The following is a 17,818-nucleotide window of genomic DNA, read 5'->3' as shown; positions in this document are numbered from 1 at the left end:
GAAGAAAATGAGGACTACGTGCGAAAAAGCGATTTCGCATGGTTCCTCCAATTCCGTCTTAAGCCCGACAGATTTTAAAGGTGTATTCCAGACCGTATTTAGACACTAAAATGTCATACAAAATTTCCTGAACCGATCTTTGTAAAAATAATGTCAATTTCTGTGTAAAATTGTTTCTATAATTGTAGTTTCTATAGTTGTGTTTTAGTTTTAATATTATTACTATATTATAAGTGGGCTTGGAAAGCGATTGGGGGAGACAACGGGAGACCCTCGCGCAGGCAGCTTTCTCACGCAAAGCCCGCAAAGGCTTGCCATCACGATACAGCGCGGGAATGCTGCCTGCATGATGGGCACTCTGCCAAGAGGCCAGGGTTTGTTTTAGGTATTTTTATTTTTTCTAGGTAGGTTTAGTTATACATACACATGACTCACATGAGTGTATGTAGTTATTACTAGTGTATGTGCCTGGCTCCAGTTTAAACCCTAAAATATTGTAAGTTTAATTTATTTCAATAATAATATAATTTTTTTAGAGTAAGTCAAACTAACACTGTATGGACCAAGGTCTGAAATAAATTATTTTTATTTCATTTTATGTTATTACTTTTTTTTTGTAGTTTTATTTTATAAGTAATCTTAATTTCATTTTATTCAATAAAATTTAAATTAAATATATAAAAAATATAAGTGACTATCGTATTAGTTTCATCATCATCATCATATCAGCCTTTTATCGCCCACTGCTGAGCATAGGCCTCTCTTCCAGTACGCCACATCCCGGTCCTGAGCCAATCTCATCCAGAAGTGCCCCGCAATCTTCCGAATGTCGTCCACCCAACGAGCCAACGGAGGCCAGGCACTCCTTTCGTCTGAGGGCTCCTCTACACGATGGCCCATCGTACGCCAGTCTAAGGGACGCCGCTATGCAGTGGAATGAGATAGCAATATCACTTGCTCCCTCTAACGCATAAACGCGTCGCTTGGACTGGCCTACACTGGGCCATCGTGTAGAGGAGCCATAAAAGCGGCCACCATTCCGTTAGCATTTTTTTATTAGTTTAATACAACATAAGTGAGGCTTGTCCGGAGGTCCGGAACCATTCGTGGGGCTCTCACAGGGAACCATTATAACGGCTATTAAATACCACACTAGGACGAGACACCAAAAAGAATGGGACAGTCTGACGGGTCTAAAACACTCAAAGCTCTTCATACCAGAAGTAGACTCCGGTTGGAGCAAAAAGCTATGGAAACTTAGCAGGAGACAACTCCAAATTATAACAGGGGTGTTTACGGGCCATTATGGGGTCAAAGGGGTTTTGGCCAGGATGGGACACTCTGACAACACCGATTGTCGAATGTGTGGTGAAGAGGAAGAGACAGTAACACACCTAATGTGTGAATGTCACGCCCTCGCCAGACAAAGAATGAAAGACTTTGGAGCAGGCTATCTGGAACCAAAGGAATTCAAAAGGCTACCCATAAGCACCATCATCCGACACATGGAAATGGTCAAAAAGGCTCTTGAGTAGCTAATGGGTCTTTCCTTAGGGGGCAACTACACAAAAGATCCCTATGGGTCGAAGTGTATCCGCAAGGGCCCTCGGTAATTAGAAGATAAGATAAGATAAGAGGCTTGTGATGTTTTACGAATATAGGAGTTTGTATCCATTATCCAACCGCCTCAGACTTGCACCAAATAATAACAGTTGTAATATTTCTTTTTAGTTTTTATCGTTCCTTTTCAGCTGAGTTCGCGCGCACAACTCTACAATAGGGATGGGATCATTATCGATTGACTGACAACTATCGATTAATTGAGTGTAAATTATTTTTAGCTATAAAATAATTCTGGGCACTCTTACACAATTTAACTAAGCCCCATAGTAAGCTCAAGAAGTTAGAAGGTTTGTGTTGTGCATACTCAGACAACGATATATATAGTAAACAATGGAACAGGCACCAGTAATGGGATGGTATAGACAAATCCTGTAAAACAAGTATTTACCATCAGTTTTTAATCGCTGGCGACATTTTACCATAAACAAGAGCCAAAGAGCTGCTTAAGTTTAATTTTTCATTTATATTTGTTACTTCGAAAGTGAATGGCGCCATACATTCCATGACTGGAGCAAAAAACCACAGTTTTAATTGGTTAATAATATTGAAACCAATTGCAGTAGTTTTCATTAAATACATAGAAAACGTAAAGGACAAATAAATTTTATTTAAATAAGGTACAAAAACATGTCAGAAACAATAAATAAAAACTTAAAATTACAATTAATCTAAATACAGACTATACAAAAATAAAACTACACTAAACTTTTTAAGGACAAATTAGACATTCCACTTTTGAAATATCAAAAATACTCCTAATTTTGTCTTAAATGTCCCATGATGGGGGCCGTTAACATATGTAATATAATATATAAATATTGTCTCAATCTGTGCTCATCACATAAATAAATGCCCTTCCGGGATTCGAACCCGGGACCATCAGCTTTATAGGCAAGGCCAGACCGGTCTTCAAACCAGTCAGTTAGTGGATCAGTTTTATTTATATATTTAATCTTTATTGCACAAAATACAAAATGATGTACAATTGGCGGACTTAATAGCCAATGGCATTCTCAACCTGTCAGCTATCTGGCTAAATTGAAACATGTAAAAATTATGCAAAGAGAAAAGTTAAAATATATATGATATATTGCATTTATATTACATATACATTTAGTTATTGTGCGTGTCGCCCGCACCGATACATGTACGGACAAGTACGAGCGATATGTACGATAACTAACATGATTTGAAGACCGGTCTGGCCAAGTGGGTAGTGACCCTGCCTATGAAGCCGATGGTCCCGGGTTCAAATCCTGGTAAGGGCATTTATTCGTGTGACGAGCACGGATATTGATGTTTCAGGTTTTTGCTATGTATTTAAGTATTTATTAATATTTATATATTATTTATTTTATTTTATTTTATTTAATCTTTATTGCACAAAAGAAAACAATCTTATAGTACAAAAGGCGGACTTAATGCCACGAGGCATTCTCTACCAGTCAACCTTAAGGCTAAGCAGAGAGATTGAGAGCGGTGCTACAATTACAATAGCAAAACAAATCAAGCAAAAATACATAAAATAACATATACATACAAACATAATACACACATACATATATAAATAAATATGTATATATATATACATATATATAAAGACGAAACATCTGAAGCTAATAAATAAATACATTAAGAATCTTTCATTCTGCTAGCAAAGAAAGCACGTAATGATTTTTTGAAAGCGAACTTATTTGGTGCATTTTTGATGTAAAAAGGAAGTCCATTCCAAAGACGCGCCACCTGCACGGTGAACGAATTTGACATGAACCCAGTCCGGTGAAGAGGGATGGACAGAGACATATTGCCAGAAGAGCGAAGTTGACGGTCGCGGGTAACGCCATAATATTGAAAGAAGGATTTGAGGTATTCAGGAGAATGTGGATCGTTAAGCACAGAAAAAAGAGTGGAAAGCAAGCGAATATTGCGTCGTTGACGAATGGGAAGCCAGCCAAGTTGTGCGCGAAAAGAAGAAACGTGATCATATTTGCGGAGGCAAAAAACGAAGCGAATGCAGTTATTAAGCAGGCGGTCCAATTTATCGAGCAACTCTTCGTTTAAGTCCGGATAACACACATCACCATAATCAATAATGGGCAGTATAAGGGTGTTAATTAGTGCAACTTTAGTTTTGATCGGTAAGAAGTGCTTCATTTTGTTGAGAGAATGAAGTGAGCCCATGACCTTACGGCTGATTTCAGTAACCTGTGCTCTCCAACTCAAGGTACTGTCTAAAAGAACACCCAGGTCTTTAACACTTTGACTAAATATTATTGGGGAGCCGTTAAAGTTTACTGGTGCAAGTGCGTCCAAGTCTAGTTTAGTAAGCTGTTTGGAACTACCTATAACAATAGCTTGGCACTTAGACGGATTTACAAAGAGGCCAAACCTCTCGGACCACTGCTGGATATGTAAAAGGTCTAGGTTTAGTTTACCAATGCAAGTTGGAACGTCAGTCACGGAGCACTGGTCGTAGAGTTGCAAGTCATCAGCATACAGATGGTAGGAACAGCGAAGGTCAGGTGTGATAAAATTAATAAAAGTAGAAAAAAGAAGTGGAGATAAGATACCTCCTTGAGGCACGCCAGTCGCCAGGTCACACCAGTCAGAAAAAGACCGGGCAACTCGGACTGCCTGCTGGCGGCCTCGCAAGTAGGCAGCAAACCAGTTAAGGGCTATTTCAGAGACACTCATATGTTTGAGCAAGGCAAGGAGAATGTCATGGTCAACGGTATTAAACGCGTTAGAAAAGTCAATAAGAATAAGCACCGTGACCATTTGCCTCTCCATGCCTCGCCTGATGTCTTCTGTTACCTTGAGAAGCGCAGTACTGGTGCTATGACTTGGTCGGAAACCTGACTGCAAAGGGCTTAAAAGGTTATGCGAGTAAACGAAGACGGAAAGTTGTTTATGAACAACTGCCTCAGCTATTTTCGAGAGGAAAGGAAGAATTGAAATGGGCCGAAAGTTACTGAGAGTGGTGGGATTACTAATTTTAGGCAGTGGAATCACAAATGCTTTACGCCAAAGAGAAGGGAATTCACCAGTGGCCAGTGAAGTGTTGATAATGTCAGCAAGTACAGGAAGTACGCAGTCGAGGACCGACACAATCATGTAACGACTCACATCATCACAACCTACGGCTTTTGACTTGATAGCTTTAATAATGACCTTTATGTCAAATTCAGAAACAGGACAGAATGAGAAAGAATCTGAGATAAGAGAAATCAAAGAAGAGATGTTAGAAAGTGTAATGGCCTTAGTAGCGGTGTCAACAGAAGGAGCGGAGGAAAAATGCCTGTTAAGGTCATTGAGAGAAAAGGAACTGCCATTAAAACTGTTGGGGGATTTTCCCAGGCCAAGAGATCTGAGGAATTTCCAAACATCGGCCATAGACGAAGAGGAAACATTACGGTGAATAAATCGTCGCTTCGCTGCACGTACCATCTGGTTGCAACGATTACGAGCTGATTTAAAGAGATTCCAGTTCTCATCCGTGCGGTCACGTTTAAAGAGCCCGAAAGCTCTGTTCCTCCTTCTCATTGCCATTCGGACGCCCTCAGTGATCCAAGGAGCCGGTGGACGCCTTACTCTAACAGTATGAACAGGCGCATGCTTGTCAAAGAGCCCCAGAATCGCATCATTAAACAGAGAAACCTTAGCGTCAGTTGATGAGGTCGAGAGCACAGGAGACCAATCGATAGCAGCGGCATCTTTTAAAAGAGATTCAGGATTAATATTATTAAATTTAAAATTATATATATCGTTGCCTAAGTACCCACAACACAAGCCTTATTGAGCTTACTGTGGAACTTCAGTCAATTTGTGTAATGCCGTATGCTTGTTTGCCACCAACGTAATATAAAAAAAAATATCATTCTTAAATCAGTATATGCTCGAATTAGCCTGTAAGTCATAAAGAAAGATTTTAAAGCCATCAATATCAAAGTAAGCGGTCATCGCCGCCCATGGTCATAAAAAATATCAGAAGTGTCACTTATCCGTTGTCGACCCTTGAGAACCCAGACTACTCGTTCTTGAAGAACCCCAAGCCATAACGAAAAGGAAATATCACAGGTAGCTATTCCCTCAGTAATTCAGGTTGTATTTTATATTCTGGAAAAAATCGTTAAGTTGACTAGGTCCTAAATATTAAATTAAGTAATCAGTAATTACCACATTTGTAGCTACGGTTTAGTGCTTAAGGCTCCTCCTCCCACAAACTAACGTAAAACTGAGTTACTCTTAACCATTTTTTATATTAAACATGATACTTTCTGAGCAGAAAAAATATATAATAAACTACAAGATATGAGAAATATTATGGTTTTTCTGAAAATCTATTTTAATTCAAATAAGTGAAGAAACAAAATCTTGTAGTCACCCCTATTTCTTTCTGTTGTATCCTTATTACTACTGCAACTTTTATTGAAAATATATGAAACTTTGCAATCTTTCTCACAAAACACTATAAAATGATTTTGTTTTCTTTCTTTTTGGAAATTCATAAAACTGTGCCTCAATTCCTAACAAAATAAGCCATAATCCTGCCTCGGTTCCTACCATTACCCTGAGGGCCTTCCGCGAACCACGTTCGACGTGTTACCTCTCTGTCGCACTTGTAAATTTGTACGTAAGTGTGATAGGGAGGCAACACGTCGAACGTGGTTCACGATAGGCCCTCAGCTCTCGTCCGTATAGTCAGTGCGGGGTAAGTCGTGTTGCTAGACTGACCTGTGCTGCGTTCCGCGCGCGAGCAAGCGAAATTCTATTTCGAAAGCATAGTTTTTCGCGCTCGAATTTTTCAAGCAGGTGGTGCGGTAAGGGGTATAAGTTCTGCCCAAACGCGCGAGGCCGCTGGCGTCGGGTGCAGCCTTAAAATAGTTCTAGACTAACGCACACTACTCGTCATGGTTTTAATTGTAGTCATCAAACTCTATGTTTTTACGGCACAGGCATTATTTTAAATTGTCATCCATAAAATGCGTTTTTATGGCATTTTCATTTCTACAGACAAGCTAAAACAGTTTATAGGGCTTTTGTGTAGTTTATTCATAAGAATGGTTGTAAAACTTCAGTTTAAATTGGTTATTACAATGAAGACTCATTAAGCATTATGTATAAATTACCGCGCTACTCATAACAATCATTATAGCCATTGAAAAACTCTAATTTATTTTTTTACAACTTTAACTTATTATTATTTATTTAAATGGGACTTAGTCGCGTGTAATTAAGTTTTAAAATTACCGCCGACGTTTCGTGACGGCGTTTTAAATAAAATTGTAAAATAAATATGTGTAAAATAATTTAATCAGGATGTGTTATTTACAATAGATATATGCAATGTGAAGCTTAGTTATGTGTATGTAAGCATTTGCAGCGTATTGTTTGACATGATGCCAACGGCCACTTTCTATCACCGCACCGTTCGCCGTCGGCAGGGTGTTCATCCTCACACCCTAGAGCCTAAATGGTCGCGTACTGTGCGGTTCAAGAGGAATTTCCTCCCGCGGACGCTCCGGCATGCAGTGGAATGAGCTCCCTTCCGAGGTTTTCCCGAGGGTCTACAGTATGGGGTTCTTCAAAAAAGGAGTGTACAGGTTTTTAAAGGGTCGGCAACGCGCATGTAACACTTCTGGTGTTGCAGGCGTCCGGAGGCTGCGGTGACTGCTTATCATCAAGCGGGCCGTATGCTTGTTTGCCACCGACGTGGTATAAAAAAAACTTATGCCGAAATTAAGTTAACCTCCTAAAGCCCAATGTCCTTTACAATATACACTCAGAATCAATCGAACCTATCAAAAACCAAATAAACTGACATTTGTTGTTTCATAGCTTTTTCAAATAAACGAAATTCATCCCAATTCATTGCACAACAATGTTCAAATTAATAATAGGAAAATTTCGTATGGTGGGCGTAACGAGGATAATTTAAATATATTTACTTGACAATCCTAAGACACGCCTAGTTGAATTTCACAAAATAAATAAATATTTGTTAGGTTTGAGGTTAGGACTCGGAGAATGATACACGCACACGGTCGGTTGCTAACTAACGTTTATTGGTCCGCGCGATGCGCTATACATGCATACGTATGTAGGTACTAGGTAGGTACATATTATAGATATAGAAACAAATGGACACTGACTGCGTAAACAGGCTATACGCTACAACTATAATAGCTAGATACAAATATTAATCCTAACAATATTATACGACCAAATTGACTAAGGGCCAGTTGCACCAACCACAGTTAACGGACTGATCAACGTAACGCAGCAGAGATTATGAAACTTCCCATACAATAAAATTTAGTGAACGGTTTAACGGTGACAGACGGTTTGGTGCAACCGACCCTAAGTCCCTCAGTAAGATCAATAAGGTTTGTGTTGTGGGTACTTAGACTACTATTTAATTTATGTCATATTTAAATATTTATAACACTCATGACTCAGGAACAAGTATGTGTGCTCATCACACGAATTAATTCCCTTACTAGGATTTGAACCCGGGACCATCGGCTTTATAGGCAGGGAACCCACTAGGACATACAGGTTGTCCACGGGCTTGACATAACAATACACCTGACCGTGTCGACTTGGTAACGACAAAGTGTAAAAGCGCCATATTTTAATAGGACATTCACGTTCAGTACTTGTTAGGATCATTAGGTTTTAATTCCCTTGCAGTCAGACGCAATTACAATCTCCTGGTGACAGCATGTGGAGTTTTACGTGGCGAGACAGACTGTCCTGAACTGGTAGGACGAACTGTTAGACTCGCTATTCCATTTGTGCCCAAAAATCTCCTGCGACCGCGAAGTCACAAGCTTTTGGCCGTTCCAATTACACGCACTGTAGCACATAAAAACTCGCCTGCTGTGCGGGCTCTAAGGCTGCTGAACTCCCTTCTGTCATGGGCACCAGATTGTGATATGTTTGCAAGTCGATGGACGGCTGTGTATCAGATGTGTCTGCGGTATTGCGAGGTGATAGACGAAAGTTGATTGTGATCTGTTTTTCCTAGTATGTAATCTGAATTGTACAGTGCTTTGGTCTCGACTGTAATGCTGTATATTATTACATTTCAAAAAAAAAAAAACAAAACAAAAAAATGGCCGCGATTCCGCACTCTGTCAAATCGGTGAAGTTACATTAGACGGACGGATCAACTGGTATCGATATCGGTATGTCTATAGGGTTACGTCACTAGCCGCTAGCTATTGCATCGCCGCAGTCGCGACCAACATAGCTTCGTAAACGAATTACGACCGATCCGGACCGGTATTTTTTAAATTCAACCTGACGGCTGTAAGTATTTCTTTATTTTTGTTATGTTTGATCAAAAAAAGCGCTGGTGGCCTAGCGGTAAGAGCGTGCGACTTGCAATCCTGAGGTCGCGGATTCCCCGGCTCGTACCAATGAGTTTTTCGGAACTTATGTACGAAATATCACTCGATATTTACCAGTCGCTTTTTGGTGAAGCAAAACATCGTGAGGAAACCGGACTTATCCCAATAAGGCCTAATTTACCCTCTGGGAAGGTCAGATGGGATTCGCTTTCGTAAGAACTGGTGTCTACGCCAATTCTTGGGATTCTTTGCCAAGCGGACCCCAGGTTCCCATGAGCCGTGGCAAAATGCCGAGACAACGCGAGAAAGATGTTATGTTTGGTCAATAATTACATGTTATTGCAACATTAAATCTTTTCTGACAAAAATCATTTTTGGTAAAATGAAGTATCTCTCTACTCTTTTCTATGTACAAAGGCGAACTTATCTCTAAAAGGGATCTCTTCCAGCTAACTTTTGCGATAATCCGAATGGTCAAACACTAACAGGTAAAAGACAAATCAATATGAACAGTAGCAATATGAGAATTTTGGATACACATAAAGTAGGACAAGAGCAATAAATAATGATAAAATAAATTAAAAACCGGCCAAGAGTATGTCGGGCCATGCTCAGAGTAGGGTTCCGTAGTTACTCTTCCGTCACAATAAGCTATAAACTGGAGCTTAAAGTATCATAGATTGTGATGAACTGTGGGTGTAGGTACGTCTTTTTACTATGAAGGGGAAACTTTTTGCGATAACTCAAAAACAGCTTAACTGATCATATCCGCTATAGTTTTCATTTAATGTCTTTCTTAAGTTCTACTTCCACGATTTTTTTCATATTTTTTGGACCTATGGTTCAAAAGTTAGAGGGGGGGGGACACAATATTTTTTTCTTTCGGAGCAATTATCTCCGAATATATTCACTTTATCAAAAAATGTTTGTTGAAGACCCTTATTAGTTTTGAAAGACCTTTCCAACGATATCCCACACTGTAGGGTTAAAGCAAAAAAAAATGTTCTCCCCCACTTTACGGGTAGGGGAGGTACCCTAAAAAAAAAATTTTTAGATTTTATTGTACTACTTTGTCGGCTTTATTGATTTATATATCCATGCCAAATTTCAGCTTTCTAGCACTAACGACCACGGAGCAAAGCCTCGGACAGACAGACAGACAGACGGACATGGCGAAACTATAAGGGTTCCTAGTTGACTACGGAACCCTAAAAAGTAGAAAACCAGTAGTATGAATACGCAAACTTTAACATATACATATATATTTGACGACCGGTCTGGCCTAGTGGGTAGAGACCCTGCCTATCAAGCCGATGGTCCCGGGTTCAAAACCTGGTAAAGGCATTTATTCCTGTGATGACTACGGATATTTGTTCCTGAGTCATGGGTGTTTTCTATGTATTTAAGTATTTATAAATAGTTATATATTATATATATCGTTGTCTAAGTACCCTCAACACAAGCCTTATTGAGCTTACCGTGGGAGTTAGTCAATTTGTGTAATAAGGACTTATAATACCTAACCTATATATAAAATACATACATAAACATATGATATACATATAAATAAAAACCGGCCAAGAGCATGTCGGGCCACGCTCAGTGTAGGGTTCCGTAGTTACTCTTCCGTCACAATAAGCTAAACTGGAGCTTAAAGTATAGTAAATTGTTAACCAAGGGATGAAACGGTACCTTTCACCCGAGTTAAACAAATAGGCAAATTTGCATAATCAGTACCTAATTGAAGTTTTTTTACTATGAAGGGAAAACTTTTTGCGATAACTCAAAAACAGCTAAACTCATCATGTCCGCTATAGTTTTCATTTAATGTCTTTCTTAAGCTCTACTTCCACGATTTTTTTCATATTTTTTGGACCTGTGGTTCAAAAGTTAGAGGGGGGGGGACACATTTTTTTTTCTTTCGGAGCGATTATCTCCGAATATATTCACTTTATCAAAAAATGTTTCTTGAAAACCCCTATTAGTTTTGAAAGACCTTTCCAACGATACCCCACACTCTAGGGTTGAAGCGAAAAAAAAAAATTCAGCCCCACTTTACGTGTAGGGGAGGTACCCTAAAAAAAAAAATTTTTTAGATTTTATTGTACGACTTTGTCGGCTTTATTGATTTGTATATCCATGCCAAATTTCAGCGTTCTAGCACTAACGACCACGGAGCAAAGCCTCGGACAGACAGACAGACAGACAGACAGACAGACAGACAGACAGACGGACATGGCGAAACTATAAGGGTTCCGTTTTATGCCATTTGGCTACGGAACCCTAAAAAGTACTCAGTTCTAACATCAGGAGTCCAGTAACAACAACTTTTTCAACTTCTCCTTGAGTGAGGCAACAGATTGCGATTTCCTTACATCCATTGGTAGAATGTCCCACAATTTAACTGAGTAGCCAGCTGTACACAAAAATAAATATTATTTTCAACGTACGTTGTTGGTCACACTAAATTCGCAATAAATTGCGTCTTAGCAATAAACTTTCAAGTGTGCTAAAAATCAAAACAAGTTATTTTTAAAAGTCTCTGAATAAATGTTGGTCAGTTCGAGGAGTCCCGCCTACAGCTTGGTATTTTTCCTCTGTTATAGGCCCCACCCCCGGTATATTTTTAGAACATCGGCTTAGAAAGATGATTGAAATCGTCTGTACACAAAAATAAACATTTTAAGTAAATAAATCGACTTGTTTTCTACTTACCATTATTTTAATTAGCTATCCTAAAACCTATCTGTATTTTTATAGTAAGTATTGACATATATCTAAGGACGGGCTTTACGGACAATAAGAATGGGGCCAGTACAGCGGTGTCACGCACACGAATTCGAGCCAATCGTGCAGTCTAACGCCGCAACGCGATTGGTTGATGAGTTCGCATCACGCGCGCGATTGGACGCAACTAGTTGCAACAATTTTAGAAATCGTTTCACAATACATGATAGAGAATTATCTTTAGATAATTTGCCGATAGATGGCGCTGTATGCAGAGAGTTATTACAATAAATATTTTTCTTTCCTATCATAAAATCATTTTATCAATAACAACGTTATTTATAGGGAAAATAAACATTTTAAGCTACTCCAACTCACAATTTCGTAATAGCGGTTAATTGGCTTAGTTTATGTTGTTTGTTGTATATATTTTAAATTTGTTTTTGTAGTGAATTTTTGTAACAATAAATGATTATCTAACGTAAAAAGTAATTAATGTTTAGTAACGTGATACACTTCATAAGTTTATTTAAACTAACACGATTTTCACTCATAATTTTAAAACTAATTCGGGACTTAAGAGAGTTAAGAGGCAACAGGAGTGGTCATTTCTCCATACAAACGTACTCGACTGTTTCCTCCGTGGTTTTTGAAGCTAGAGCGATGATTTTTCAACACAGATTATTATTATTAATATCTGTGTCAGACTGTTTTGCGTTTTTTTTTTATATTTTTGTTTCTTAAGGCGCTAGTGAACTTCAAATATTCGCAAGAACGAACTAATTTACTAGGCCACAAAGAGAAGCATGGTATTCAAAACTTACATTAATTAGCCTAAAAAACAAAACAGTCCGACACAGATAATTTCATTACCATTTACATATCAAAATTTCGTTATATTTGGTTAAGTTTTGGAGGAGGGAACAGTCGAGTACGAAACAAAGTTGTTTGAGATTTTTACGCAGGATTTTTCACCGTACCTGGCGTTGTCCTTATCGCACTAGTTTTCGGAGCCGCTTCCGTTAGCGAGACGGATATTTTCACCTAAAATATTTTAATCTCAGCTCCCGTATCCTCTAATCACGTACACTTTTATTTATTATTTGGCTTGGCCTGAAGTTACGAACGTGACGTTACGTTCGTGGTCACAGGCAGACTGGCGAGGAATTGTATCAACATCTTGCTGCGCGGGTTTTACGAACTACCCGCACTTGATCTTTATTATTCATGGCTCACTACACGATGGCCCAGCGCTGGACCAGCAGGATGGCCATGCGCTGGTTATGGCTCTTCTACACGATGACTCGGTGCTGGACCAGCGAGATGGCCATGCGCTGGTTGAGCGCACGCACTATAGAATGGGCCACGTGTACATGCGTACCTTATCTTTGATGTGCGGACGAAAAACCAACACCGTGGCCATCCCATCACCATTCCGCCGCGTCATAAGCCATCCGACACCACTAACCTCTCTACACGCTGGCCCATCTTAGTGGGCCTGTATCATATGATGGCCCATCGTATAGAGGACCCATCACGTGTACGTTAGTTGGGTCCTGCGACCTCCGGAGCGAAAGTCGCACGCTCTTAAGTAGCCTAGCGATCAGATTTTGGTGGTGATTTATTATAATTGCTTGTAAAACAACTGATTGTAGAAGTGTCCTTGTGGTTGTTTGCTAAATGTTTGAGTTTAAGTTAATTTTATAAACGTCTCTATAGAACTAAAACACTTTAAATACAAGTCTTCCATAAGCTCTAGCGCTTCAAGCTCCAACTGGCAAACGTCCAGGCTGCTAAGCTAAAAACTGTTTGTCATTAGCACCCGCTTAACCTCGTAATACCCAATGTCCATTACAATGAACACTCCGTTTCAATCTAAGATAAGATAAGATAAGATAAGATATAAGATAAGATATGCAACATTTAATTACTTTTATAAAAAAAAATTAAATAGCCTATCTGGTGTCCCGCTGTTGGGCAAAGGCATCCCCTTTCTTCCGCCACTCGTCACGGTTTGGAGCATGTTCCCGCCAGCCGCTGCAAAAAGCGTCGAGGTCATCCCGCCATCTCTTTTTTGGTCTGCCTCTGCACCCATCTTAACAATTTTTTTTTTATATTAACTACGCTATTTAGTTTCTTTAAACGTACTTACTTACCCATACACCGAAGTTAACGGAATTTCATAAGAAACGGTGTAACATTAGTAGTTTAACCAGAAGTTTTCCTCTTTCCAGATCAACAAAGCTGAAGTCCTTCTGGACGTCTGTGTCAGACGAACCGCTGCCAGCCCTGGATTTCCTCTCAGCTGCCCTTCTGTCAGCTGAATACGAGCGAGCGCTGGGGAGAGCGCTGGCCATGCCCGAGTGCCGACTGGTGCCTTTCTTTGGAGCCTTCCTGAGGGAACTGAGGTCAGTTACCTACGTATTCGTTGATATAAATAAAATAATTAAAATCAAAGTGTGTCAAAATGGAATGGAAAGAAGTGTTTAGGAGTAAAACGCAGAGATAAGATTAGTTTACAAATTATAAAGAATAAAACTAAATTTAAAAACATTGAACCTGCTTACAAATGTGAAATGACAGGGCATATGTTAAGTAAAATAACAAAAAAGTGGACAAGGTTCGTAACTGAATGGTACCCGTGGGATGGGAAAAGAAACGAAGGAGGACAATTTAAACGTTGGGAAGACGACATAAGAAACATAGCTGGCCCAACATGGAGACGAACTGTAAAGGACAGGACATAATGGGAAGGTTTAGAGGAGGCCTATGTCGAAGGACAAGCTGTAAAAAGGAAGAGATGAAAACCGGTGGCCAATTCACTTAGTTAAGAAGTATATATAGTAATATAAATGAAATTTAGTGTAAAGTTACTAGAAATATAGTGTATGGATAAAGATACATAATACTTATATTATTATGGTGTAAAACAGCAATAAATGTTTTTTTTTATTAGTTGATATAACTTACCTACTTACTGCTATGGTTTCTAAGCTTCCAATAGCCTTCCAAAAGCTACTCTGGCTCTGAGCATCGCAAAGAAGTCACTCTGCCCGTCATAAACATGTCTGCACTGCAGTATCTAGGCTTCATCAGGATACAAGATGCATCAAGTTGTCTTCGGATAGACGTTGGCTCTCTTTGCATATTCTACTGTCTGTACAATGGAGAATGCTCCGAAGAACTTTTTTAATTGGTGCCATCGTCACGTTTTTATCACCGCACCTCCCGCCAAAGGTGCAAAGCTCATCATCACTTCTTAGATGGCACACCAAGCTGGCATCTCGCTCGTTTCTTCCTAGAACATGCAGAATGTGGAGTGAGTTGCCTCCTGAGGTATTTCCTTTGCGCTACGACATGGGTTTCTTCAAGAAGCGGGTGTTTAGGGTTCTCCAGGGTCGGCAACGCTAAAGTGGCTCCTATAATGTTGCTTATAATATGTCCATGGGTGGCGATGACTACGTCCCATCAGGCGGCTCGTCTGCTCGTTTGCCGACTATACTATAACATAAAAAAATTGTACCCTGATGCTTCTTTGCGGTTCGTCTCGTGTACCTAGTGCACAACCACTATTAGGTCTACCATTGATCTGGTTGTCCGTCTGGTGAATCCTGTCAACCGCTCTGTAATCACGGTATCAGCTTATTATGAGGGGCCGAGCGCTCGTCATACTGAAGTGCCGACTGATGCCTTTCTTAGGGGCCTGTGTGTAGGAAATAAGGTCAGTTACCTAAGATTAGTTGCTGTATATATTCGGTTGCCGTTCTTATCTGTTTGTCTGATTTAATATCTTGTCTTTTAATTATTTATATAAAAATTCAAGTCTTGGAGACCCTTCACATCTCCAAGGATAATTAAATTATCGTTTTTTTTATTATATTTTATCTCTGACACTTATAGACTTTTACATTTTAGTATTTATTATTTGTATTTTTTTATCATAGTTTTTTTGTGTAATTTGACATTTAGAGACTGAAGAGACTGAATCTTTAATGAAGTATCTAATATTTCATTGATTCCATATTCGTAATTGTATTTTGTAATTTTTGGTTATTTTTATTTCTTGTGGCATATTTGCTGAATAAATGTTTGATTGATTGAGGTCTGCCATTTATCTCAGGCGGCGACAAGATTGTCCCATAATATTTTATTTAGCCCTCAAACGCCAAGCTCCCGGGCGCAAGCGAGCTAATGTAAACCTTACTCGAATGTGCGAAGGTTGCTTATTGAAGGTTACTTGTTGAAGGTTACAGCGTCCGCCATAACACCTATAGTTGTCCTTGGCGCTGTGGGTACGAGTAGCAACGACACCTTTAGGTGTAATTGGCGTTCAAAAGGTTAATTTAATACTTGGTAATTAAGGTTAATCCAGTTGTCTGTTCTCCACTTTGACCCACATAATATATTCTCGCAACGTGGGCTTAACATAAAAAACAAACATATGTACTAGCTACAATGGTATTAACTAGAAAGCCGCACCTACACGTGTATTTAAACGTAATTAATTGTAGAGGAAACAATACCCACCTATTTTGTCACTAAATCGCCAAACAAAACTCATTCAATTGTATTCCTTATTACCGAGATATAAAGTACTCATTTAAATTACAGTAGTCTGAAAGCTCATACAATTATATACTTTATTTCCAAGCTATAAAGTACATATTCAAACTAGTTATCTATTCTGAACAACGCTTCGGTGCAAAAACGCCTTCCCATACAAACGTAGTCTTCTTTTTCCTCCCTGAATATTGATATTATAGAAAACATTTTTACACAATTTTGTGTTGAATTTGACTCCTATTCAACAACTTGCGGAGGTCCGAAAGTCACTAGTCACTAGTGTTATTGAGCCCAAAATATACAACAAATTCCTAATGACATTAAATTGACAGATCGCTTTTTAGCGATAAGACCGCCTGTTGTTTACCTCTTCTTTATGTGTTGTATTATTTGTACTGTTTCTGTATTGAGGTGTGCAATAAAGTGTATTTGTATTGTATTGTATTGACTTAAAGCGAGTCAATATTGGCTAAAAAACTTTGATTCTGTTGATTATTTTATGAAAGATATCATTTAAACAAAATGTAATCACTATTGCTTGGTTATTATTAAATTTAAGGAACCGTAAACTTTCATCTGTTAATTTTTATCTAGAATTATGTATAACTAGCATAATTTCAAATGTAGATACCTGTGTGACCTGATGATGATTATCAGTTCGCCGGCCGATATCGACCTGTCAGTTATTCGCTATTGACAGCTTTTGCGAAAATCTGACAGTCCGATATTGTCCGGTGAACTGGCAACCAGTGGGACCCTTCAGGAGCTTTTAATTTTTGAAGTGAAAACTTCTTTAGCGGCGCTGTGCACTTTTTGTGATGGGGAAAAAATGTTAAACCCGCGACAGATCACGTGACCGACAGATTCGACAGATTGAAAATTCGTAAGACGGACTCGTGACCTGATCGAAAAACTGTTGTCATTGAAGCCAGTAGTTAAATTTTTAATGTAATATAAATTGTCATGTTTGTTTACGATAGCGAAATAAATGAATATTGTATTTTACCACATAAATAATAGTACTTTTATACTAATAATTAAAGCAATTCGTGCAAAATTATTCCCTAACCATTCCAAAATATCAAAAATGCACAACATTCATATTCAAGTTTCCACTTCTGCCGGCACTCCCGGAGTGCAACCCGTTGTTTTTTTATATAATTTGTCTTTCCCTCCTAACTATGTGTAAAAATAAAATATCGAAAGAAATCAAGCAAAGGGACATAGCTATAGTTAATATATATCTATAGTGAAGTGTACAGTATACATTAGTAGATGGATACTGCATAATATCATTTAAGCTACATTTAATTTACTATATTAATATTATATAGCATAGATAGTTACTACTACAACTTATTCCTATAACAGTCGTTGCCGGGTCGTAAGGCAGTCGTCGCAAGAAATAGTCGAGTACAAATGTCTCAATTGCAAGCACCGATAACGCTGCGCTTGCGACGGCCGCCTGCCCCGCCAGTCGACCGCGAGACGATACATTGAACGCACGTTACTTGTTCTCTAGATAATAAGACACATCGCTCGCAAATCCT

The 17,818-nt window shown here is 38.9% G+C and overlaps 1 protein-coding gene across 1 annotated transcript in view; it reads left to right on the top strand.

Moving 5' to 3' along the window:
* LOC133531369 (1-phosphatidylinositol 4,5-bisphosphate phosphodiesterase epsilon-1-like) overlaps positions 1-17,818 on the top strand; it is a 208,189-nt gene that overhangs the window by 83,856 nt on the left and 106,515 nt on the right. Inside the window, exon 5 of the mRNA XM_061869533.1 lies at positions 13,940-14,113. Within this exon, the coding sequence (XP_061725517.1) occupies positions 13,940-14,113 (174 nt within the window). The remainder of the gene's footprint in view (positions 1-13,939; positions 14,114-17,818) is intronic.

The sequence above is a fragment of the Cydia pomonella genome, chromosome 25 (genome assembly GCF_033807575.1).
Source record: "Cydia pomonella isolate Wapato2018A chromosome 25, ilCydPomo1, whole genome shotgun sequence".
In the NCBI taxonomy this organism is placed as follows: domain Eukaryota; kingdom Metazoa; phylum Arthropoda; class Insecta; order Lepidoptera; family Tortricidae; genus Cydia; species Cydia pomonella.
This window is presented reverse-complemented; position numbering and strand designations above follow the sequence as displayed.